This window comes from Rhinatrema bivittatum, chromosome 3, assembly GCF_901001135.1.
Source record: "Rhinatrema bivittatum chromosome 3, aRhiBiv1.1, whole genome shotgun sequence".
Lineage (NCBI taxonomy): Eukaryota > Metazoa > Chordata > Amphibia > Gymnophiona > Rhinatrematidae > Rhinatrema > Rhinatrema bivittatum.
Genome location: NC_042617.1, coordinates 584,350,268 through 584,374,023, shown reverse-complemented (window position 1 = coordinate 584,374,023; position 23,756 = coordinate 584,350,268). Strand labels below are relative to the sequence as shown.

General features: G+C 45.9%; 1 protein-coding gene and 1 long non-coding RNA gene across 6 annotated transcripts in view; one reads left to right on the top strand and one right to left on the bottom strand.

The window, feature by feature from the left end:
• The window catches only part of TMEM181 (transmembrane protein 181), a 150,142-nt gene that overhangs the window by 4,760 nt on the left and 121,626 nt on the right, over positions 1-23,756 (top strand). Inside the window, exon 1 of one of the 5 annotated variants that reach the window (XM_029596647.1) lies at positions 16,134-16,250. The exons of 2 other annotated variants lie outside the window; for them this stretch is intronic. In XM_029596647.1, the coding sequence (XP_029452507.1) occupies positions 16,243-16,250 (8 nt within the window). In that variant the 5' untranslated portion in view covers positions 16,134-16,242. Of the gene's footprint in view, positions 1-16,133; positions 16,251-16,649; positions 17,280-19,166; positions 19,399-23,756 lie in introns of those variants that run through there. 2 more of the 5 variants (XM_029596648.1, XM_029596649.1) reach the window with 2 other exon arrangements.
• On the bottom strand, positions 5,284-16,008 carry LOC115088410. The gene is made up of 3 exons (XR_003855771.1): positions 15,793-16,008; positions 7,322-7,452; positions 5,284-6,026 (listed from the first exon to the last, which is right to left on the bottom strand). It is a non-coding gene; the product is annotated as an uncharacterized LOC115088410 (long non-coding RNA).

Sequence of the window (23,756 nt, the reverse complement as noted above, 5' to 3'; positions counted from 1 at the left end):
TGATATGTTGAGCATTGTCAGGAGGTAAGAGTGACCATTGTCCATTCCTTTAAGTATGGTGTCAGTAAGTGATATTTGGAGTGTTTCCGTGCTTAGGAATTTACGGAAGCCAAATTGAAAAGGGGATAGTATTTTATGGTTGTCTAGGTATTCAGAGAGACTGAGGTTGACTATTTTTTCTGTGATTTTGGCTAGAAAAGGCAGGTTTTAGATGGGTCTAAAATTGGAGAGATCTATGGGGGTCAAGGTTTGGCTTCTTGAGTATGGGTTTGACAACTGCTTGTTTTAGGGTGGAGGGGACACTACCTTGAGTGAGGGAGCAGTTGATTATGTCAGAAATGGGTTTTGCTATTATGGGTTTTGCTATTATTATTATCACCTCCTCAAAACTACCAGTCTTCAACCATGCATTGTATATAGCACTTAATTTGTATATTGTTTAACCGCTACTATTCTATCCTTTCTCTTCCTCCTTCTCCCAGTTCTGCTACCCCTGTTATATGTAACTGCACCTTCTGACACACAGTTCCAGTTTGATGTATATACTGCACCCCTGTTTTATGTAAACCAGCAAGATATGTTGTCATGATTGCCGGTATATAAAAACCTTAAATAAATAAATAAATAAAAATGTTGGGAATGGATAGTAAGAGTTTGGTGGGGATGGTGTCAGATGGGTGGGAGGAGGGTTTGATTTTCTTTAATAGGGTTTCTATTTCAGACAATGAGGTTGTTTCAAAGGAGTCAAGGGGTGGCAGTCGTGTTTATGGGGAGGAAGTTGGTGTTGGAGGTGTCAGAGGGAAAGTTTGCTGTAAGGGTGGAGATTTTGTTTTGGAAGAAGAGGGCAAGGTCGTTATATTTGTTTTTGGAGTCGGTATGTGAAATGTGTGTAGTAGAGGTTTTTGTGAGGTCGGATATAAAGGAGAAGAGAGCCTTGGCATTGTACTAGAAGTCATGAATTTTACGGGCGTAGAAGTCCAGTTTAGTTTTTTGGATGGAGGTCCTATAGGCGTGCATGGTGGCATTATACGAGGTGCGGATGAAGGGTGTTTATGCCATTGTCTTTCTTTGTTTCTTAGGTCTTTTTTCAGTTTTTTTAATTCAGGAGAGTACCATGGTTTTTTACTGTTGTGGGCTGGGTTTATTGTTTTTGTGGCGAGCGGGCAGAATTTGTCAGCAAAATCCTTGGTGATATTGAACAAATTTGGTGTTTAATAAACCAATTTTGTTGGGAGTGTCTGGCAGGCGGAGATAAGGTCATCTATGGTGCAGGTTTTTCGGAATTGGAAGGTGTGGTTGTGTGGAGGAGGGTTGTTTTTTTTTTTAATAGCTAGGGTGGTGTTTATAAGGGTGTGGTCAGAACACGGGAGCAGGAAGGGGTATCAGTGGTGTGAATGCTGGAGTTCGTGAAGAGTAGGTCTAGTGTGTGGCCTGCTTTATGGGTGGGGTGGTTTATAATTTGTTTAAAACCCATTGCGTCAAGTGAGGAGATGAAAGCTTAACATGAGGAAGATTGGGGGTGGGTGTCTACATGGAGATTGAAGTCGCCGAGTAGGATGGTAGGTGTGTCGAGGTCTAGGTTTTCTGCAACAAATTCAATGAGAAGGGAGGCATTACTTTCAAGGAGTCCAGGGGACTCAATACTTGGAGATGTCAAGATTTAAAGAAACAGATTTTATATTTGGAGGGTATGTTGACCAATTGAGGTCTCTTCTGACAGCGAGGACTATACCACCTCCTCCTTTTTTGGGTCTGGGTATAGAGACGATGTCGTAAGTGTGTGATGGTAGTTGATTTAGGAGCATTATGTCAGTATTTTTGAGCCAAGTTTCTGTGACTGCACAGATGTCTGGCTTGGAGTCACAAAGGATATCATAGAGAATGTGAGTCTTTTTTTTTTTTTTCAAGGGATTGTGCATTGAAGAGTATTAGGGAGAACAATGTGAGTCCCATGAATTGCGTGAGAGGGAAGTCATGATGGGGATCAATGATCTTAGGTAATGGGATGGGGGGGGGGGGGGGGTTGTAGGGGGTTTTCTGTGGTGGTGTATTTATGTGCGGAGATGGGTAAGGAGGCAGCATTGTGAGTGTATGGGGGGAGGGTGAGGGAGGGCGATTGTAGAGTATGGGGGGAGGGGTGAGGGAGGGTGTGGATGATAGCAGATAAAGGTGTAGTTAAAGAGAAGGGTGGAGCCAGGGAGCGGTAGGAAGGGATGAGGGGGGTTGTCGAGGGGTGGAGCGCAGGTGTAATTCGAGTGGAGGCTCCAATTGGGCAGGTGCGAGCAGGTTTGTAGTGCTGTTCAGAGTGCTGTATTCAGGAGGGCAGTAGGTGATTGTAAGGGATGGGCAGTAGGTGATTGTAAGGGATGGGCATTGAAATTTATTGTTGGGGCTGTAGGGGCAGCATTTGAGGAGGGGGGGGAGTGAGAGGGGGGGTAGGAGGAGATGAGGATGGGTAGGAAGGAATGAGGGGAGAAGGGCGTGTAAGAGGTGGCACTAACGGGCGCACAAAGGGGCAGGCCTCTTTGGTTGCGCTCCTTAGGCGCACGAAACCTGCGTTCACGGAGTTCCTTTTGTGGCCGAGGTAGGTCGCCGCGATGACGTCGTCCGGGGGGCTGTCCTCTTGGGGAGGAAGGCGCGGCCTAGCCTCCTGAAGCTCCAGTGGTGGGCGAACAAAGTCTGCGCGCTCCTGACCCCGAATGGGTCCCATGCCGATTGCGGGGAGCGGCGGCGGTGTTGAGGTGCGCACACAGGCGACTTGCCTGGACGTCGGGGCCGGCGAGAAGGGGACGCCTGTGGTCGCAGAGTTCCTTTTGTGGCCGGGGTAGGTCGCCGCGATGATGTCGTCCGGGGGGCTGTCCTCTCGGGGAGGGAGGTGCGGCCTAGCCTCATGAAGCTCCAGCGGTGGGCGAATGAAGTCTGCGTGCTCTGGAGTTTAACTCTGAGGATATTTGAGCTCGTCTATGTGGCTCTTTTTCTGTGGTCTCTGTAGTTTGTGTTGTTGTTGTCATTTACTTTTGTTTTATGTATGTACTCATGTGAACCGCTTTGAATTGAATCTATGTGGTATATAGAGAGCACTGGCCAGAGCACCTTGATATTCTGAATCTTTCCATTCAGAACCCACTTCCAAAATGTGCAAAACATAAGAGTACACAGCTAGCTAGACAATAACTTTGAAAGCCATATCATTATGAGGTAACTGTTCATATCTTCCATGGTGCATAATTGACACTGTTGAAATTAATTTATCTACTGCTGCTGTGCTGTCATTGCTTCAGGCTTCCTTTTCCTGCTCGAGTGACCTAGTGGAGATTTATCTGGTGATCAATTTTCCAAGTCGTCTGGGATCCACTTGTTAGGAATACATGACTCTGTTACTCAACTAATAGATGAATTGCACTCATTGTACACTTCTTGTTTGATTTTTTTTTTTTTAATGTTTTGTAACAGAGGGCCTGATTCACTACCTAAAGTTGTTAGAGCATACACTAATCACCGACAGTTTGGCACTGGTGAAAATACCATGCCAGAATGAGTGCTTGTGGCCATGTTTGTAAATCATTTGTATAGGGGAATAAGCTGGTCCTGTACTCTGGAATACCATGCCACTCAAAATAAGACTACAGACAAATCTGAAACTATTCAAAACTAATCTGAAAACCTGGCTTTTTAAACAAGCATTTTATAAAGAAAAGGAGAAAAATAGTTGAGCGATAAGGATGCACCAAGCTAGAAGTTTTTAGTAACCTACATAAGCATATTAATGTTAAAATCAAACTGCCTAATTTGTTCCTAACAATCAGGTTTAATTTACACACCTAGTTTATTATGTTAAATTGTTACCGTACTATGATGGCACACGAGTAATTTGTAATCTATACCACCCATACTTCTCTTTATCGTGCCCTTCTGTAAACCGTTGTGATGGTATTTAACTTAATGACGGTATAGAAAATTTTTTAAATAAATAAATAAAGTTTATTAGCTCATTGTCCTTCTGCAGGCTGCTTGTCATATAATATTTAGCTCCATGAGGAAGGAGGGAATGTTAAGGTCTTAATGGGCCAAATGAGTGCCCTAGCCCCCTTATCCAATACTCTCTCTAGCGACTGCTGGACCAGAAACCAGCAGCCCCAGTCAGCAGCCGTTCCAGAATCCCTCAGCCCTCAGGTGGCTCCTACAAGCCCCTTCCCTAATGAGAAAATCAGAATACACTTCATGCATGTAATGAGGCAAAACTGGGATTGAATCCTCTCTTTTATTTTTTTTGGTTGAACTGGGGTGAGAGGTCATCTTCCCAATTTAGCTCCACTTGGTGAATTGGCCTGTGTCAAAGCTTCCATAGGAGATCGGGAGATGAGGAAATTCTCATACATTCCAACATTTTCAAATTCCACTGCAAGTTTTTTAGATTTGCTTTTTTTGAAAGCGATTTTCACTGTTACAACACACTCTTTGTTTATGCAGTTATCAGTCTGAGGGCTGCTTGTCTCCCTGGAGCTCAGTCAAGGATGATTTTAGACCTACCTCCCTGAGCCAGGACAGAGATACCAAACCTATAAGATTAGAAAGGCAGCTGACAAAGGAGACAAGAATGTGAAAACACTGACAAGGAAAAAAGAAATTCCTAGACTAACCCTTCCTCTAACATTCCTTTGCAGGTTTCAAGCTTACCTTAATGTCTTTTAAACATTTGTCACTAATAGATGTCCTAAAGCAATAGTTCAAGATTGCCCTCCCTGTCCTTTACAGTTTTAGGGAACTGGGTAAGTCCTACCAGAAACATTTCATGCCGTCATTTCCTGTGTGGAATCAGGTTGTGATGTCGCTGAGGGTTTGGAACTCCTGACGAAGTCTCATTTATACAACAGTTGAAACTTTCCACAACATCTTTGATTAAAAAAAACACAAAAGGTTTCCACACATTTTCTGTGTCCAGAGAGTCAGGAATGTACATCACAAGGTAGGTAAACTCTGTCATTCCCCACGACTAAATTCCACAAATATTGGTGAAAAAATTGCTGTGATTTGAAGAACAGCTCTTTTCTTTACAACTGTCCAGTCTCTCTGATTATAACAGACAAGGCACACAGAACGCGGCACTGCGGCTCTATGGAGAAGCAGCTTGTCTGAAGTCATAAAACTACTAATTCCACTATGCTAAAACAGAAATCAAATGAGCTTACAGCGTGCACGGCAGAACTGGGACTAGGAATGCTCTAACGTCTAGCCCACATGTTCTGTGTGTTTTACACTCAGAAGTAAATAATCATGCAAAGCTCAGGTCATGCTGTGAAAACACAATGCATTATTTTCACGTATTTAATGCTACAAGCCATGTGCACCACTGTACAGATACACATATAAAACACACTGCCTTCTCTTTGGAGTTTACAATCTAGTCAAGATGTTACCAGTTTGTTAGGGGAATTAGAAGTAAGACTTGCAAATAAAACCAAATAACTACAATTTAATATACCAATTTGATTACAGCTCATCTTTGTACATAAATGTAGATACTTGCATTCACTTGGGATCTCACAGGGTGTATGTACAGAAAGTAAAGCTCTGCTCATTATCTTTGCAAGTGATACAATAGACTAAACTTCTTGTAGGTTAAAAAAAAAAAAAGGGCGGGGACTTCCTCAGATGACCAGTCTGCACCCAGGTTTGAAGGCTGACGACTCTGAAGTTCCTTTCTTTGGGTCTCATTTCTTATACTTTTTCAGCTTGTACTCTTTGTCAGTCACAAGTCCGGTTGCATGCACTCTGAACAGAGTCACTGTGCCTTTCCACTCGGGATTTGTTGTGGCTTTACCAGCAGATGTACCGCCAGTTGTCTGGCATGCACAAACCAGCTGTAGTCTCTTCTCAGACTATATTTTCTTTAGCTAAAGCCAGCACTTTATGGTCTTCCATCTCTGGCAAATAGCTGTTAGTATGCGTTGCATTGTCGTCATCCTACACCTGGAACTTTGTCCCGTGGATTAAGTGCAGTATAATATATAGCATAGCCAAGCTCACTGCCAGAAAGACAAGACAAGCTGTGAGCTCCTGCACTACTCGGTTCAGCAGATATTCCATCAGCCATGATTATTAGGGGTAATAACACAATCAGTTTTCGATAAGACCTGCAATACTCTGCGGAGGAGCTGCACACTGACCCATGAATAACACCTCACAGGCTCCATACCTAGTCTCCAAGTGCCTTGAAAAATTGTTAAAGTTGAGAAAACTACGTGCACGAAGAAATAAGTAGAATTATTTGGATTTTGTGTTAATAAGCGTATGATGAAGTTTATTTATTTCAGGTATAAGATTACTTATTCAGCTGTGATCAATAAACACTCATCTTTTTTAAACTAAAGATCAGTTCTGCCAATAGCACTCCCTCACCACTGAATAACTTGAAATTAGGTTATCCTGATTAGGTATTCCAGTAGAAAACTGAAAACTTCACCAATCCACATTAACAATTTTTCCAATGCACGGCATGAGCTGAACTATTGTAAAGAGAGAAAGCAGTTTCACTCTGTTCAGACGGGGCTACTCCAGCAGGAAACCATCCAAACACCCCTGTGTGCCTTGGAAAATTCACTACTGCCTGATGCTCAGCTCCTGGCCTCTGCTCTTAGCACCAGCAGTAGCTCTGAAATGTGCAGGAACTGTGTAATCATGCATGCCTCTTCTTTCTAGCCCCACAGCATGAGCTCCAGCCTGTGGGGTAATTAATGGGCAGCGTGCAGGGCATAGACAGCTGGGCCTACGCTCTGCACCCAGCTCCTCCATCATTTTCTTCCTTTGAGTCCATCCAGCCTCTGTCTTATCCCCAGGTTGAGTGAAACAAGGAGCGTGTGCACTGAACACTAGATGTGACTGACTGACGGGTGAGAGTAGTACAGTAGAGGAGCTCTGGTAGCCACATGCAACAGCCACAGAGCGTTGCCACCTCCTACTTGAAAGTCACTAGAACCACTGTAAAAAGGCTCTAGATGGGGTAAAAAGCTAGCTAAAACCATGCTGCTGTGCAGTGGTGTCAGCACAGCTGGTAAACCCAAGATTGGTGGGGAAATAGTGGATTTACACACACGTGTGCTTGCTGGCTAAGAAATCAACACATACATAGACATTCTCTGTCACAAACACACTTCCTTAGCTACACTCAGATCTTGAACACTTTCAGGTACATAGACGCACGCTTTCTCAGATACTTGACATACACATGTCTAGTATTGCTCATAATCTCACTTAACAAATGTCCCCTCCCCTGGGTGAGCTAGCCACGGGCACTATAGCATCATCATGTATAGTTCTGTACCTGCTCAGTCCTTAGCCAGCCTGCAGCAGCCACTTTTACACTTCCTCCTTCCTTCTTCAGGATTCTCACTGTGTCCATGGCCCTCTGGATCGTCTTTCTCTGAGATCAGCCCGGCCAGCTCACACAGGGGCCTTAGTAGTATGGCAGAAGCCAGCAGCACAGCAAAAAAGAAAAAACCAAAACATTACGGAAGATAAAAGATAGTTCTCTCCTTGTCTTCTGTGCCTCTGCTGTCAGTCTGTCATATGGTGATGATAAAGTTGCTTCCCCCCACTGGCTATGATTTGTTCTCTCTCCTGAATGACAGAGCTTGGCTGTGATATCAGATTATCTGCCAGGGTAGGTAGGATGGGGGAGAGACTGAACCAGCAGAGCCTGTTCTGAGGTGTGAGGGGAGGGAGAGTAGAATCAGCCAGCATGGCACGTTAGCCAAAGGAGGTCTTGCTGGCTTGCACTTTTCTGCTTCCAGTTATATGCTCTATAATTAGGGAGCCGACTGGAGAAACTACTTACCTGATAATTTAGTTTTCCTTACTGTAGACAGATGGACTCAGGACCAGTGGGTTTATGCTCCTCTGCCAGCAGATGGAGACGGAGCAAGCTGACGTCACAGTATATATAGCCCTGTAGTGACCCCAGCCTGTCAGTATTCTCTTCAAAAGCAACTGAGGACAGACTAGCAGAAAACTTGATTAAAAACAGGTAACCAGAACTGTACTCAACCAACCATAAACACTGAACTCATGAAAGATTCTAGGGATCCCAAGCTAGGGGCTGGATGAACACTTACCAGTAATCCCTTGGGACCCAGAGCCCCACAGGAGGACTATTGACACGTTCATATGCAGCCAAGGGCAGGAAACTGAGTCCATCTGTCTACACTAAGGAAAATGAAACTATGAGGACTTAGGACCAGTGGGACATACCAAAGCTACTCCCCAACAGGGTGGGAGGCTGCCCGCAGTCCAGTCAACACCGCACATGCAAAGGCTGCATCCTCCCGGGCCTGCACATCCAGACGATAAAACCTGGAAAAGGTGTGTAAGGAGGACCACGTTGCTGCTCAGCAAATGTCGACGGGAGACAACAACCTAACCTCCGCCCATGACGCTGCCTGAGCTCTAGTGGAATGAGCCCTAACCTGAGTAGGCAGCGGTTTTCCTGCATCCACATACACGGCCATGACCACCTCTTTAATCCAATGAGCTATGGTAGCCTGTGAAGCCGGAGTGACCTGCTTACTCTCACCATGTAGAACAAACAGGCTATCCATCTTTTGAAAAGACTCTGAGACCGCCGGATAACGACGACAAGGTGCTTAACATCCAAGGAGCACAAAAGGCAAAACTCCTCCACATCCCTGACCTTATCCAGGGATGGCAAGGAGGACTGATTCGAATGAAAGTCTGGGCAAGAAGGATAGAACAGTGCGCAGCTGTAACGCCCCCGGAGTCACCCGAAGGAACGGCTCCCAGCAAGACAAGGCCTGTAGCTCAGAAATCTGATGCGCAGAACATATAGCCACCAGGAACACAGTCTTCAAAATCAATAACTGTAAGGAAAGGCTATGCAGTGGTCGGAACGTAGGGCCTGCCAAAAGTCCAGCACCAAATTAAGGTTCCACAATGGAACCAGTAACCTCAAGGGAGGCCTGAGGTGCTTCACTCTCTTCAAAAAACGGGCCACATCAGTAGGAGACAACAAGGAAACACCACTCACTAGGCCTCTGAAACAGGCAAGAGCCACAACCTGCACCTTCAAGGAATTAAGGGACAGGGCCTTATTCAGTCCAGCCTGCAAAAAATCCAGAATGAGAGGAAACGAGGAAGAACACCCCGCTCCTCACACCAGGCCTCAAAAACTGTCCAAACCCGCAGTTTTTATTTATTGCTTTAATTCCTCCACCTCCTGCTCTTTGTATACTCCTCCTTGTTCGCCCTCCCTGTTCATTGTAATTTCTACCTTTAAAGTTACATTGTAAACCGGTATGATGTATGCATACTAATACCGGTATATAAAAGTTTTTAAATAAATAAATAAACATAAGCCAAGGAAGTGGAGAATTTGCGAGCGCAGAGTAAAGTGGCAATCACTTAGAGGAATAACCATACTTTTAACAAGCGAGCCCTCTCAAGGGCCAAACTGTAAGACAGAATCGAGTGGGATCCTTGTGAAGAAGTGATCCCTGCTAAAGCAGATCCATGTGTGGTAGAAGACGAAGGGGGCCTCCAACAGGAGTCATTGCAAATCCGCATACCATGGATGCCTGGGCCAGTCCAGCGCCACAGGAGTACTAGCCCCTGTGGTCTTCAATCTTGCAAATTATCCTGCCCAGCAAGGGCCACAGAGGAAAGGCATAAAGCAATCTGTCTTCCAGCCAGACCTATTCCCAGGGACCACAGATCTCTCCTGCGACTATAGAAGTGAGGAACTTTCGCATTTCGAGAAGTCGCCAGCAGGTCTAGGAACAAAGGCCCCAGCGATCCACAATCACCTGAAATGCCTCAGCTGACAGCAACCATTCTGCTGGATCCAGATTGTCCCTGCTGACAGCCCACTCTTACGTTGTCTTTTCCTGCAATGTGAGAGGCTGACATCATCTGCAGATGACCTTCTGCCCATTCCATCAGCTGGTCTATTTCCTTCGACACTTGCAGTCCCTTGCGACTGATATAGGCCACCATCATTGCGTTGTCAGACATCACAAGCACCGCTTGATTCTGCAGCCTGTGGCTGAACTACAAGCATGCCAACCGTACTGCCCGGGCCTCCAGGTGATTGATGTTCCAACAGGACTCATCAGCATTCCAGCACATCTGTTGTGAGTACCAACCAGGCCGGAGAGGACAAGAGAACTCCCTTTCTCAGATGATCCTCCCGCAACCACCACTGGAGGCAGGAGCAGATTTCCATCGGCAAGTGGAACCAAACCCCATAATCCTGAGTGTGCAGGTTCCAGCGAGATAGCAGAGAGTGCTGAAGAGGATGCATATGCACTCTTGCCCACGGCACCACTTCCAGGGAAGCTTCTGTCAAACCCAGTACCTATAGGTAGGACCATACCCTTGGGCATATGGTGTTCATCAACTGACACACTTGAGACAATCTCTGGATTCAAACTTCCAGTACGAAAACTGTTCTGTCCCATGTCGAACTCCAACGACTGGGATGGTTGAAGATTGCTCTTGGTCAGGTTCACCATCCATCCGAACTCCTGCAAAAAGGAGATCACCTTGTATGTCACCAGGCGGCTCTTTTCCTGAGACTTGGCTGGAATCAGCCAGTCGTCCAAATACAGGTGCACCAGGATTCCTTCTTTTCACAAGACCGCCGCTACCACTACCATAATCTTAGAAAATGTTCTGGGAGCAGTGGCGAGATCAAAAGGCAGCACCTGAAACTGATAATGGAGTCACAACACCACAAAGTGTAGAAAGCGTTGGTGTTTGAATTGGATGGGAATATGAAGATAAGCCTCTGATAGATCCAAGGAGGTCAGAAATTCCCCTGACTGCACTGCCATTATTAGAGCGTAAGGTTTCCATTCGAAAATGAGTCACCTTCAAGTGACAGTTGACTCTCTTGAGATCCGAGATGGGACGAAAGGAGCCCTCCTTCTTGGGCACAACAAAATAAATGGAATATTGCCCCATACTTTCTTGAGATGTGGGCACCAGAACCACAGGCTCAGGAGCCTTTGAAGCATGAACTCCATTACCTGCTTCTTTTGTGGGGAGTGGCAAGGGGACACCATAAGCACGTCCCGAGGAATACTGCGAAATTCCAATGCATATCTTTCGCATATCACCTCCAGGACCCACTGGTCCAACGTGATCTCAACCTACCTCTGATAAAAGAGAGAGAGAGACGTCTCCCTTTTTTCTGTTCCGGAAGGTGGGTTGGCAAGCCTTCATTGAGAAGCTCGGGAAGGTCTACCACCCAAACCCGCTCCTCTTTTGGGCTGCCGGGAATGAAAGGATTGAGACCTACCAAAGGCCAAATCTACTGAAAGGTCGTCCTTCTGTAGGGACAAAAACGCCTGGAAACGACCCCTCATATCAACGGGGCACTATAATGTTTATTTTCCTCTGGCAACCAAGGTACACAGGCTTGCCCCACTTACTGACCAGTTTCGCAACCAGAGTTGATGCCTGGCCGCTATCACCAAAGCCACTCCTCTGGCCAAGGTCCGGATCAAATCAGAGCCTGCCTCTGCTAAAAAGGTGGCAGCAGGCTCCATAACTGCTCTGGAATTCCCTCCCGACTCATCAACCTCCTGAGAGAGAAGCAGACAAGATCTCACCACTAGGGTGCAACAGGAGCCACTCTGTAAATTCATCATCACTACCTCAAAGGCTTGCTTACGAATAGCCTCAATCCTATCATGTGCATCTTTCAAGGCCGCTCCTCCCTCTGTGGGGAGAGTCGGCCACTTACACAGCCCATACCAGAGCATCTACTTTGGCAAAACGCAAACGCTGTCTCACAGCCGCATCCAGGGGCTACAGGCCTTCCAGTGTCCGACCTCCTTTAAATTTGTGCCTCTGGGGCATCCCATTCCAGATCAATTCCGGAATGAATCCATCACCGGGGAAAAACGCAAAAGGCTTTACGAAAGGAAGCCAAAATGGAATTCTTCCTCGGCTCTGCCATTGTATCCAAACCAGGGACATCCAGCTGTTTCAAGGTCTGGGAAATCAGGGCCGGCAGTTCATCTCTATGAAAGAACCGCAGCATATGGTTCCAGCCCTGGAGGAATTTCCCCAACTTCCAGGGAATTGGTGCCATGCGGATTCCTGTCAGGAACACCCGCAGAGAGCCAGGGCGAGCCCCGGTGCTTAAGCATAGGACTGGAAGAGGGAGGAGCTACCGACTGAGAGTCTGACCAGACAGAAATGGGGGAAGTGGAGGACCGCGCCTGAAGAAAGGTTCGTAAACCTTGAAAAAAACTTCCACCCAAGAAAAAGCAGCCGGATCCAGACCAAGCCCAGAAGGAACTGGAGCTGGGTCCCACAGAACTGTCCTCGCCAGCGGAGGAGCCAGTCAAGGGAGAACCAAGATCTGGCATCCCCCGGGTCAAGGCCAGGGGATGCCCAACAGAATGGGAAGAGCCAGGCTTAGCAAAATCAGAGGGAGATGACTCTTCCTGAGCATCGGAGCAGCACTGACACAGGTTAGAAGCCAGGTCATGCTAAGAAGCCCTACTATGACAGGCAACACAAATAGGAAGGCGCTTAGGCTTCTTGCTTATCGGTACCATTGCTACAGTAAACGTGTGTCGGAACTGCTCGCGCTCAAAAATGAAATGTGCCCAAAAAAATAAGCGCCTAGAAGAAAGCATAGCAAGGTGCACGCATAGCCTGTGCCCCAAGTTAAGCGCATAAAAAAGTTTGTACACGTAAAAAGCGCACCCAAAAAACAGAACGCACAAAGCGGGCATAAAGCCGACACACTGTGCACAGAGATGGCTTAGAAGGCAGCAGAACATGCGCAACAATGCGCGAAAATGGCCGCCACAGCCTACCACGTGGCATGTGGGAACTAGCCCACTGGGGCCCGCTCAACCCTTCAGGCTACCCAGTACCCCAATGGGAGCGGGAATGAACGTCGGCATGGTGCACTGAGAACAGAGACCGGAGGAAGTCCTGAAACCCCTCTGTCTCTGATTCAGGGAAAACTTTCTCTCTCTTTTTTTTTTTAAACCTTACCTGAGCTCAGCGATTACTGGCTGAGTACAGAGACAGTCTCTGGCTGCAGGGGGAAGAGGGCATCTGCCATCACCACTGCACTCTGCCTCCTGTACCTGCTGCCTTTCAGCTGAACAAGCAGCTATCTCCATGCTGGGAAACCCAGCTACCGGACCAAGGCACACCTCTGAGGGCCCATGCAGCTCACCTCAGGAATTCTCAGCTGGGGCAGGGACCTTTACATATTACAGCAGGAGAGCGGGACTTTCTTTTCCTGAATTTAGGATTTCAAAATTCTCCTTTCATAAAGCTCAAAGCAATCCCCCGCGGGAGATGCACATCCACCAATCTGCTGGAGACGGAGAATACTGGCAGGCTGGGGTCACTGCAGCGTTATGTATGTTGTGACGTCAGCTTGCATCGTCTCCATCTGCTGGCAGCGGAGCATAAACCCACTGGGCCCAAGTCCATCTGTCAACATGCTAGGAAAGGAAATTTTAAAACTGTGAAAAAGTTTCTAGATTCTCAATCAAAAATCTCCATTTGGTTCAAAAAGTCACCAAATCTAGCTAGAAAATGACTAAATTGGAAATACTACAGCTGCAGTAAATAACTGAGCTGGCCTTTTCCTTCTATCATGGGACAGGGGGTACTGGTGCCATTGGGTAGCCCCATCCCATGATCAGGGCAAAAGATAGTCTGTGCCATTTTTCAAAATGTATTTATTTAGATCTTTATATTCTGTTTTTTGGCACTGTAAAGTGTACATCAAAGTGGATTACAGTCAGATACTATAGGTATTCCCCCCCCCCCCCCCCCCGCTCACCTCCCCATTCCCCTCCTTCCACAGGACATATTATGTTAAACAGAGATTTATCCTAGGTGATTATTATGTCTCGCTACTCTATTGTTTTTCGTTGATTATTTTTAGCACTCTCCAGTTGTTAAAATCTTTCCTGTCTTCCATGTTTTCGCTCCCTGTTCAATGTAACTTTACCTTCTACTTAGTTAATTGGTTTCCCCCTGTTCTGTTGTAAACAGGTACGATAAGACTTCGTCTTGAGTATCGGTATAGTAAAAGAATTTAAATAAATATTTCCCTTGTACCAGCTGGCCCTTTGCCCTGATCATGGGATGGGGCTACCACGGCCAGGTTCAGGAGTGGAGGGGGTTGCTCCTGGGCCCCCCCAGCCACCCATGGATAATTGGGTAGGCAGGATGGTGAGAGTCTGGTTTCTGGGAAGGAGGTGGGGCCTGTGCCCATACTACTCAGCCACCCGGAACAGAATCACCACTGTCCATCCATTGGCTGTGAGAGCAAATAGTAGATCTTCTTGTGTCCCTTCTTCCCAAAGGCAGGGGGATTTTCCCCTCCTTGAGTAAGGATCAGGGTATTAGCAAAACTCTCTGAAAATTCCTTAAGTAAAACTCCAAATGCTTTGAGGCCACCCTTATCGGCCAAGTTGTGGATGAAAGAAGTAGACTGCCTCCTTCCTAATCCTGAGGACACTAGAGCATGAGGCATAGCTCACTTGGAATTAGGCCTGGCTCAAAGTAAAAATCATTCTTCGAGGGCTCACTCGGTGGCGATGCGTGCACATTTTAACCCTCAAAACTTAACGCCAGCCCTGCAGCTGGTGTTAAGTTTTGAGGAGTCCCAAAAGATCAACTGAAAAGCAGAAGATACTGCTTTTCTGTGGTTCCTCCAACTTAATATTGTGGCACTATTAAGTCAGAGTAACCACAGAAAGCAGCACTGTGAAATAAAATTAAAAAAAAAGCCTTGACGGTGGTCAGGTTGGGAAAATGGATGCTCAGTTTACCCGTGTCCCATTTCCTAACCTGCGGCCACTTCTGCATGCCAGATGCTGAGGAGGCGCGAGGGATGCACGCTTTCCCTTGCTGCCTCTGTTTTGTAATGCAGCAGCTCATTTGCTTACTGCATTGCATGCATGGCGGAGGTGCATGGGCGTGTGTTAGGAAAGCAGGCACTCAATCATCAGTGCCTGTTATTTCCCGCACTGATGTCCCATCGGCCTGTGCACACCTGTTTTGCCTGTCTTTGAGCAGACAGGGGCTCGCCCCTCCAGCCTTAGGAAAAAGTACCCTTCTCTTCTTAGATTAGGGCTATATACTGGGTCTCTACCTATAAATAATTAGCAATCACTGGATTGCTCTGGCGTTAGATGGCAGCAGCACAATTTTCTGGTGCATTATCAACTTCGTTTCCCTTTGTGCCTGCACTGTAGGGTGTGTATAGTTTCCTTTTAAGGTTAATCTCTCCTTACATACCGTCCCCTTCTCAAGAAAAGAACAGAAACGTCCAGTCACTGTAGCTTAGCCAGAACAGAAATGCACCTAAGATGCTGCTTTTAATAGACTATAGAGCAGGCAGAAGCAATAGCTTAATTTTAAGGACACTTGCTATAATGGTGGGTATTACAGTACTGAGTATTTTTTTGTATTATTCTACCATGTTTTCACAGCTAGATCCTTCTTTTCAAGCGTGCGATTACTTCTCTAGGCTCTGGCTCGGAGTTTCATGGCTTAGATGATGTGAGAGGTCATGAGGATACGAATCTAGAGCTGTGCTCGGAAACACTGCTGCCTATTTGGAGCAGATGCCATTATTTTACAGGGTTGTGTTATTATTATACTTGTTTCCGTTGCCCAAATTACGGGAGAGAAGAAAAATCGTACAACTTTGCTTTATGTAGTTCATCTAAAGAGCATATCTTTTGTAAGGATTTTTAACATGCAGCAGAAGAGGAAAAGGTTACTGACTGGTGTTGGAGAGATGTGAAGTGTTACTGCCTCCATAAAGCAGCTGTCGCTAGTGGAGCAGCAGGCTCAGCCCCGGTCCCCCATTAAAATGACATCCCTGGCCCCGCTGCACGGATTTGGAAACTGCTTTAGATTAAAGTCGGCCCTGAGAGACGAGGCGCAAACGCCACCTAGCGGATACGCACGCCCAACCGCCACCGCCTTTCCATCCGCGCTCGTGGCTTCTTTACCGAGTTTTAGCTCCCCCCCTTCCCCTTCCCCTTCCCCTTCCCCTGGCACCCGCCAGTTAAAAAAAAAAAAAAAAAAGGGGCGGAGTCTTGTTCCCAGGGCCCTAGGGGCAGGTCGTTCGGAGGGAGGCGGGGGCGTTTCTGGGATGACGCACCCGGAAGCGGCGACGGCGTTCGTGGCGCTCGCTGGAAGCCGGATGTGAGGCGCCCGCGCCGCTCAGCCATGGAACCGTGAGTGAACGGGTGCGGGGCGGGGGCGCGCGCGCGCAGGGGACCCAGTGGTAACGGTCGTTAGTGGAGGAGAGGGTGGGAGCGGTGGCTCTCTTACTCCGCGGTTCGTCCTTTTCAGACGCCGGTCCCGGGGTTTTGAGGGAGTTGCGGCAGATTTCCCGGGGGGGGGAGACTGCCGTTGTTTGTAGGGGTTTCGGACATGAAGTGGTTCGACTCTTTTCCGTGCTGTGGGAGGCTCTGCACTGCCCTGCCTTTAGCTGCTGAGTTTAATTGAAAAGGGTTTTATTTCTCTCTCCTCCACCCACCATCCCGTTCCTCCTCCAGTAAGATGAGCAGCGTAGTAAAAGTGTGCGAAGGAAGATTTCCAAAGATCTTTTTCCTTAATCTGCTTTTGGCCAAAAAGCCCCCCCCCCCCCCAAACTCTTGCAGGTAGAAGAAATATCTGTTGCCTCTTGTTTGCATTCTGCTTAGAGCTTTGGAACTTGCTCGGTTTGGAGGATGTCTGATATGGGATGGGAGGCCACGACCGACATGGAGCTAGAAAGAGTTACTGGAGCTGAAAGATTGTAAGGCGGGAAATGCCAATAAACGTTGTTTGACTGTCGGTTATTTTCCTAGCACATCCTTTTGTTACTTAAGTGTAAGAGATGCCCCTTCCTATATAGTTGCCTCCTTTCTACTTTTTCTAGATTGAAGTCCTGAACAGGGAAGCATAAACTACAGACCGTGTTCTAAAATTCAAACGGGTATTCTAGATTCATCAGGTGAATAGCAACATGGTCTGGAGGCCAAAGCCAAGGGCGAAACCACTGCAGTTCTCTTTCATGCAACAGATGCGTTGTTGGAGGGGTTATAGGATAGCAGCAGAGTAGGTGGTTCCAAGGCTGCCTGTCTCTTTAAATGACACGGTATGCACACTGCTGGTCTTGTGATCCCTTGATAAGAGCACCTGTTGTCTTCGGGATTTCATGGTAACACTAAATGTCAGCAGAAAAAGGCTCAAGTCGTCCATCCAGTCTGCCCAGTAAGGTTTGTTTTTTTTTAAGGATAACTGCTGCTTCTTGCAGGTTTACCCCTATGCCTTCTATTAAGAGTAGTAATTGCTGCTCTGTGCAGTTTACCCCCATGCCTTCTGTTATGGATAGGAACTGCTGCACTGTGCGGGTTCAGTGGATTCTTGCTTTGCTCTGGCTGCCAGCTTGAGCAACTTTTAACCTTTTAGTAATCGGAAATAAAGGTGTGGATTGTATATTACTAATTGTCTGAATTTTGTACCACTTTGCCTCTCTACTATGTCTGAGACTTTTTTCCTTTTGGCTCTGTGCAAGTGCCATTCTTTAACCATCTCTTGCTTTGTTTTCTTTACTGATGTAATAAATGGTTTATAGCATCACAACCCTTTCTATGTTAGGGAGTTGTGGTGGAGCAAATTGATCTGAATGGGAAAGATGGTCCAAGAAATGTAATGGAACTCCATTATGTAGAAACATAGAAGTGACAGCAGAAGAAGACCAAACGGCCCATCCAGTCTGCCCAGCAAGCTTCACACCTATTTGTTTTCATACTTATGTTACTCTGACCACTGAGGTCAGGGCCCTTATTGGTAACTTTTTGGTTCCAATTCCCTTCCACCCCCACCATCGATGCAGACAGCAGTGCTGGAGCTGCATCGAAGTGAAGTATCTAGCTAATTGGTTTGGGGTAGTAACCGCCGTAATAAGCAAGCTACTCCCGTTTGTTTACCCTACCTGTGCAATTCAGTCCTTGTTGGTTGTCTGAATATAAATCATCTTTACTTCATTCCCCCCTGTTGAAGGAGTGAGCTGTGCTGGATATGTATTTCAAGTGAAGTATCATGCTTAATTGATTCGGGGTAGTAACCGCCGTAACAAGCAAGCTACACCCATGCTTATTTGTTTACCCAGACTATGTAATTCATTCCTTGTTGATTGATGCTGAATATAAATCATCTTTTCTTCATTCTCTCTGCCGTTGAAGCAGAGAGCTATGCTGGATGTGCTTTGAAAGTGAAGTATCAGGCTTATTTGGTTTGGTGTAGTAACCACCGTAACAAGCATTCCAAGTGAAGTATCAGGCTTATTTGGTTTGGGGTAGTAACCGCCGTAAGAAGCAAGCTACTCCCCTGCATTTTTATGGATGCAAATCCTTTTTTCCACATTTCCTCTTGCTGTTGAAGCATAGAACAATGTTGGAGTTGCATTAACTGTGTTTATGTTTATTGAATAAGGATATTAATCTCCCGGTAGTAGCTGTCATTCCCACAAGCATACCACCCCCATGCCTCTTCTCTTCATTCACATCTTCTAGACTATGGATCCACAGTGCTTATCCCACGCCCCTTTGAAATCCTTCACAGTTTTGGTCTTCACTTCCTCCGGAAGGGCATTCCAGGCATCCACCACCCTCTCTGTGAAGAAATACTTCCTGACATTGGTTCTGAGTCTTCCTCCCTGGAGTTTTAAATCATGACCCCTGGTTCTGCTGATTTTTTTGCAATGGAAAAGGTTTGTTGTCTTTTGGATCATTAAAACCTTTCAAGTATCTGAAAGTTTGAATTATATCACCCCTGCTCCTCCTTTCCTCCAGGGTGGATTCTTCAATCTCTCCTCATAAGTCATTTGATGAAGACCCTCCACCTTTTTGGTTGCCCTTCTCTGGACCGCCTCCATCTTGTCTCTGTCCCTTCGGAGATACGGTCTCCAGAACTGAGCACAGTACTCCAGGTGAGGCCTCACCAAGGACCTGTACAAGGGGATAATCACTTCCCTTTTCTTACTCAATATTCCTCTCTCTATGCAGCCCATACATAAAAAGTTTGAACCCATTCCAGCCTTTATTTTGGGCTTAAGTACGTATGTGTTTGTTCATTTTGTACTGAAAGTAATGTACCTTTTGGGCCTCATTTTCTGTTCAGAGTTTGCCAAGTAAGCTAATAGCAAAAGCTGAAATAGCTCTAACTGGGCAATTGAAGTTTGAAAACTTGAAGGTGGTAATAAAGAAATTACTTTCTACATGTGTGTTAAATATTTAATCATCATGGACCATGGAATACCTTCATATAATATTACACACTGAAGATTTTAAATATGACATTTGCTCATTCAAGGGCAAATGTCTTTCTCTAAATGTAAGTACAAAGGGCTCTAAATGTAAGTACAAAGAGTGTATCTGTGTGATCAAATGACTGTTTTCCATTAAGAATATATTTGGTGTTCAGTCCCCCAGGCATAGAACCATCTTGTTGATGACATCTGTCTAGGAGAAATCTAGAGAGCATTTTAATTTTTAGCTTTGGCTAGGTGGGCTTGTTCTGATGCATAATTCTCATAAAATATCAATACAGCTATGAAATGTTTTTGTTCTTTGGGCATTCAGCCCACTTGGAGCTAACTTCTACTGTGCTGCAGCATTAAAAAGCCTTGATTTGCAACTACCCTGATCCGTTATTATGTCTTAGTTGTTTTTATTGTATTTCTATCCATGTGATATGATTTTTTTTATTGTAAGTTGCCTAGAGCCTAGCACTAAGTGGCTAATAAAATAAATACCATGGGTTTTTCCTCATTTTATACTGTCTTCCCCATCTTTCTCCATCCAGCTCAGCCATTACAGTGACAGTCCACAAACTGTGGCACTTTCTAGATTTTAACTATAGGAACGTATGGTGGGATATAGATATTGGACTAAGACCAACCAGTAGTAGTATACATTTATAATAACTCTGGTGCTTAAACTCAAAAACTAAAACATATGGTAGCCAGCTGTACAAAAACACCAAGTGAATAGGATGTGTCTTCCCAATTTAGCTGGTTCCCACCTTTGGCCAGAAGTGAAAGACACAGGTCCACCATTTTTTGGATCTAGTCATCAGCTGTTGATGCTACTGAACTCTGTTGCTTTTCTCTCTCACACATTATACCCCTTTGTTGCACAAGGGAGCTGCTCAGTTCAGGCCTGGCCAGATTCTTTTAATCCATTGCTTGGCTGAGCTGTTTCAGTAAATGGCTGTTTCTAGGGGCATACGGGGATCTGCCCATTTTTGCCTAGGAATATACTTCAGTCTTGAGTTAGCTTGTTGTTTTCTTGCTGATGGGAAGTTTCTTACAGTTGGCCATTAGATCATGTTCCATAGAGTTCTTACTAGTTGTCCGTGAAGTAGTTTGTGTGTAAAGAAATTATTGCTGTGTAAACTTTCCTCAACTGCTATCAATAGGATGTTAGTTAGAAATGTTCACTCTTACTGGCACAAAGCAGAAAAGAGACTATCCTGAAACTGATTAGGTCTATCTGTTCTTGACTATTTTTGCACTATAGTGTCTAACCTAGCACTATCATAACTCTAACACTAAGTGTGCACCCTGAGTCTGGCCACTTCATTGCTGTTCTGTAGTGTCTAGGATTCGTTTTCACGTAGATAAGCAGCTGAATTAGCCATGCTGTATGGGTACGTCTTCCGTGCCACTAGGTGGCGGAGCTCTCTAAGTCTAGTAAAGTCTTTTAGCTAGGTGCTCCCACCCTCCTATATTCCCTCAGGCTCCTCAGTCTGTTTTTTTCCATGCACAGTGTGCACGGAACACTCTTCACAAAAAAAAAAATAAAATGAAAAAAGAGAAGAAATTCTTACTACAATTGATTAGATCGATATATCTACAGATAAAAAAAAAAAAAATCTCCTGAAGACCTGCCCTCGAGAGATCCTTTTATACATCTCTGGGCGCCCCCTTCCCCCACCGGCCGATTCGATGCCTTATCTTTACCTTCTCGATGGGACTCCCTTGTATCTTTCCGGACCGATATCGAGTGGAGCCGGGGGAAGGACACCACTGATACAGTGAATTGATTCGCCGGTGCTAAGGACTGCATCGCGGGCATAAAAAAAACAAACAAAAGACAATTGCACTTTTGGGAAAATCCCCTGTCTTCGGGGACCTCCACCATCGGGCCATAGAAGCCCCTTGTAGTGCTTACCACCTCGGTAGCTTCCCAGTTTGGCTGGCCTGGCACAGAGTTGAGCTCCCGCGCACCATTGGACAAGTGGCTGCGTGCGCCGGCTCATCGCGCAAACAGTGCTGTCGACACGTGGACAAGACTCCCAGAGCATCAGCTCGCGGACGAGGCCACCGGCGCATCGGTGCGCCAATATGCCCGCCAGCACGCGGACGCTTCCACGTATGCGTCAGAGCACATCAGGAACACGTGTGTTCACCAAAACGCTGCAAATCGATGACTCCGGCACGCTGATGCGTATGCCGACAAAAAAAAAAAAGCCTGACTGCAAAAGCCCAGAATGGGCATGACAAAAAAAAAAAGGGTACCACCCCTTAACGTGTACTGTAAGCAACAAAGCTCCTGCCCGAAAACTAGCTTACTACGATTCGATGCGTCCTGTCACTTTCTACCACAGTCCTATACAAAATCAGCCAACACCCTGCCTGTCAGCGACTCAATTCACGAACGCATCCGAAACTTGCAACCGTGCTCACAGGCCACAACACCCAGTTTGTCAGCCTTCCTAGATGGGTCCTAGAATCGACTTCAAATATGGGATGGAAAGCTCTCTTTTCCATACTATTTTATTTAGATTTATATTCCACTTTTCACAGAGCTTCAAAGTGGATTACATTCAGGTACTGTAGGTATTTCCCTATCCCCAGCGGGCTTACAGTCTGTTTGTACCTGACAATGGAGGGTAAACTGACTTGCCAAAGGTCACAAGGAGCAATTAATTAATCCATTAATCCGTGGTAGTTAGTTGGCAATGCAAATGGCTCATAAATACAGAATTTGTTCCAACATACCACCTACTAGGGCCAATAAAACTTTGGATGACTTTGCAATACGTCATTTCATATCCGATGCTCAATGCCCGCATTCAAACCACCAGTTTTATACTGCAATATCCCTTTGATAGTCTACAAGTCTCGGCTAACGCTGGTTTACCTCCTCAATACCTTATCGTTGAGGGAGGGTCGTGGTACTATTGGTGATCCATTTACGAAGGATTAAGGTCTCTTCTAAAACTTCAGTGACTGCCTAGGCATTCAGATGCCTTGCAGAGTTACAGGCTACCACCATCTGAGACTATGTTCATGTCAAGTGGGTGAATTTACCATGTCATCCAGAAAATTGCTTCTGAGATCAGTCCACCATGCTGTGACGATGCTCAAGGAGCAGAATGCACGGGTCCTTTCCTAGCATTCCTCATCGTCCATCTATATCACGAGGTCAATTTTCAGCTCGGCACCCTACCAAAGGTCAGCCTTTACCACATTTAAGCCATACCTTGTTATACACCTCCGTCTTCTCAACCATCGAGACAGCAGGCTTATCAGTGACTGGCACCACGCCAGCATACTAGACCACCTGGCCAGCCGTGTCATCAAATGGGCTTTCAATCTGCAAAACCCAATGAAGGTTTTAGGCATCAATATACCACCGTCATTTCCTGGGGAAGCGGTTGTCCAATTACCTTCCACCGTGGAATCAGTTTACATCGGATCAATGGTCTTCTCGATCATACACAACTTGCCTACCTGAAATCCTATCAAAAGTTTTATTCCCATTATTTCCTTGTTCCCATGAACTGGGGAGACTTACACCCAATTTGGGACCTTTTGTATCTCAACATATACCTCCACAAGGAGAAATCCAAATACCTTCTATCAAGTCCATTCTTCCCTTTCTTCATCCCAAAGATTGGATGAGCTCATTCGCCTTACAAGATACATAAGCTCACATTCCGATGTACACAGTTCCTGGTTTTCCTGTGTTTCCAAGCAGATGACCATCACTTCCAATAAAAGTTCTTCCATTTGGCCTGGTCTCTGACCCAAGTTTTGCACCATATGCATAGCATGGGTGGGGTCGCACCTTTTTTCATCGGGGGTCACAAACATTTTTTAACCCTACCTAACCGATGGGCTCCTACTAACGTCCAATCAAATACTACAAAGAGAGAATTTTTGCAGATATTTCTTATCTAGACAATCTAGGCTGCCAGATTGACTATGATCAACCGGGATTAGAGCCACTCACTCTTACACTTCAAATATGCCTACATTGACATGATTCCAGTCACTCGAGAGCATAATTCTCTCCACGCTGTCTACCATTCTACATCACAGTACCTTGGTAACACCTCGCCAAGTCCTACCTAGGTTTGCACATATGGTGGCAGCCTTCTACATACACGTTTACATATACGCTGCCTTCACTGGGGTCTCAAGCGCACCAATGGCCTCCTTTTTCCATACATTGTCCACTTAGATTTCCCTTACTATCAGTATGGAAAGACACCTCCAATTGGTGACTGCTCCCGTAGACACTATCGACGAGCTAACCCCTGCACCCCCTTCGACATCAAATAATACTCACCAGGAATTCATCTGAAAGAATTACTGACACAAGGTCTAGGGACTTCATACAAACGTACACTGTACATACACCTTCTTCTGGTTCCCAAAGCAGTAATCAATGCCCTTCGAC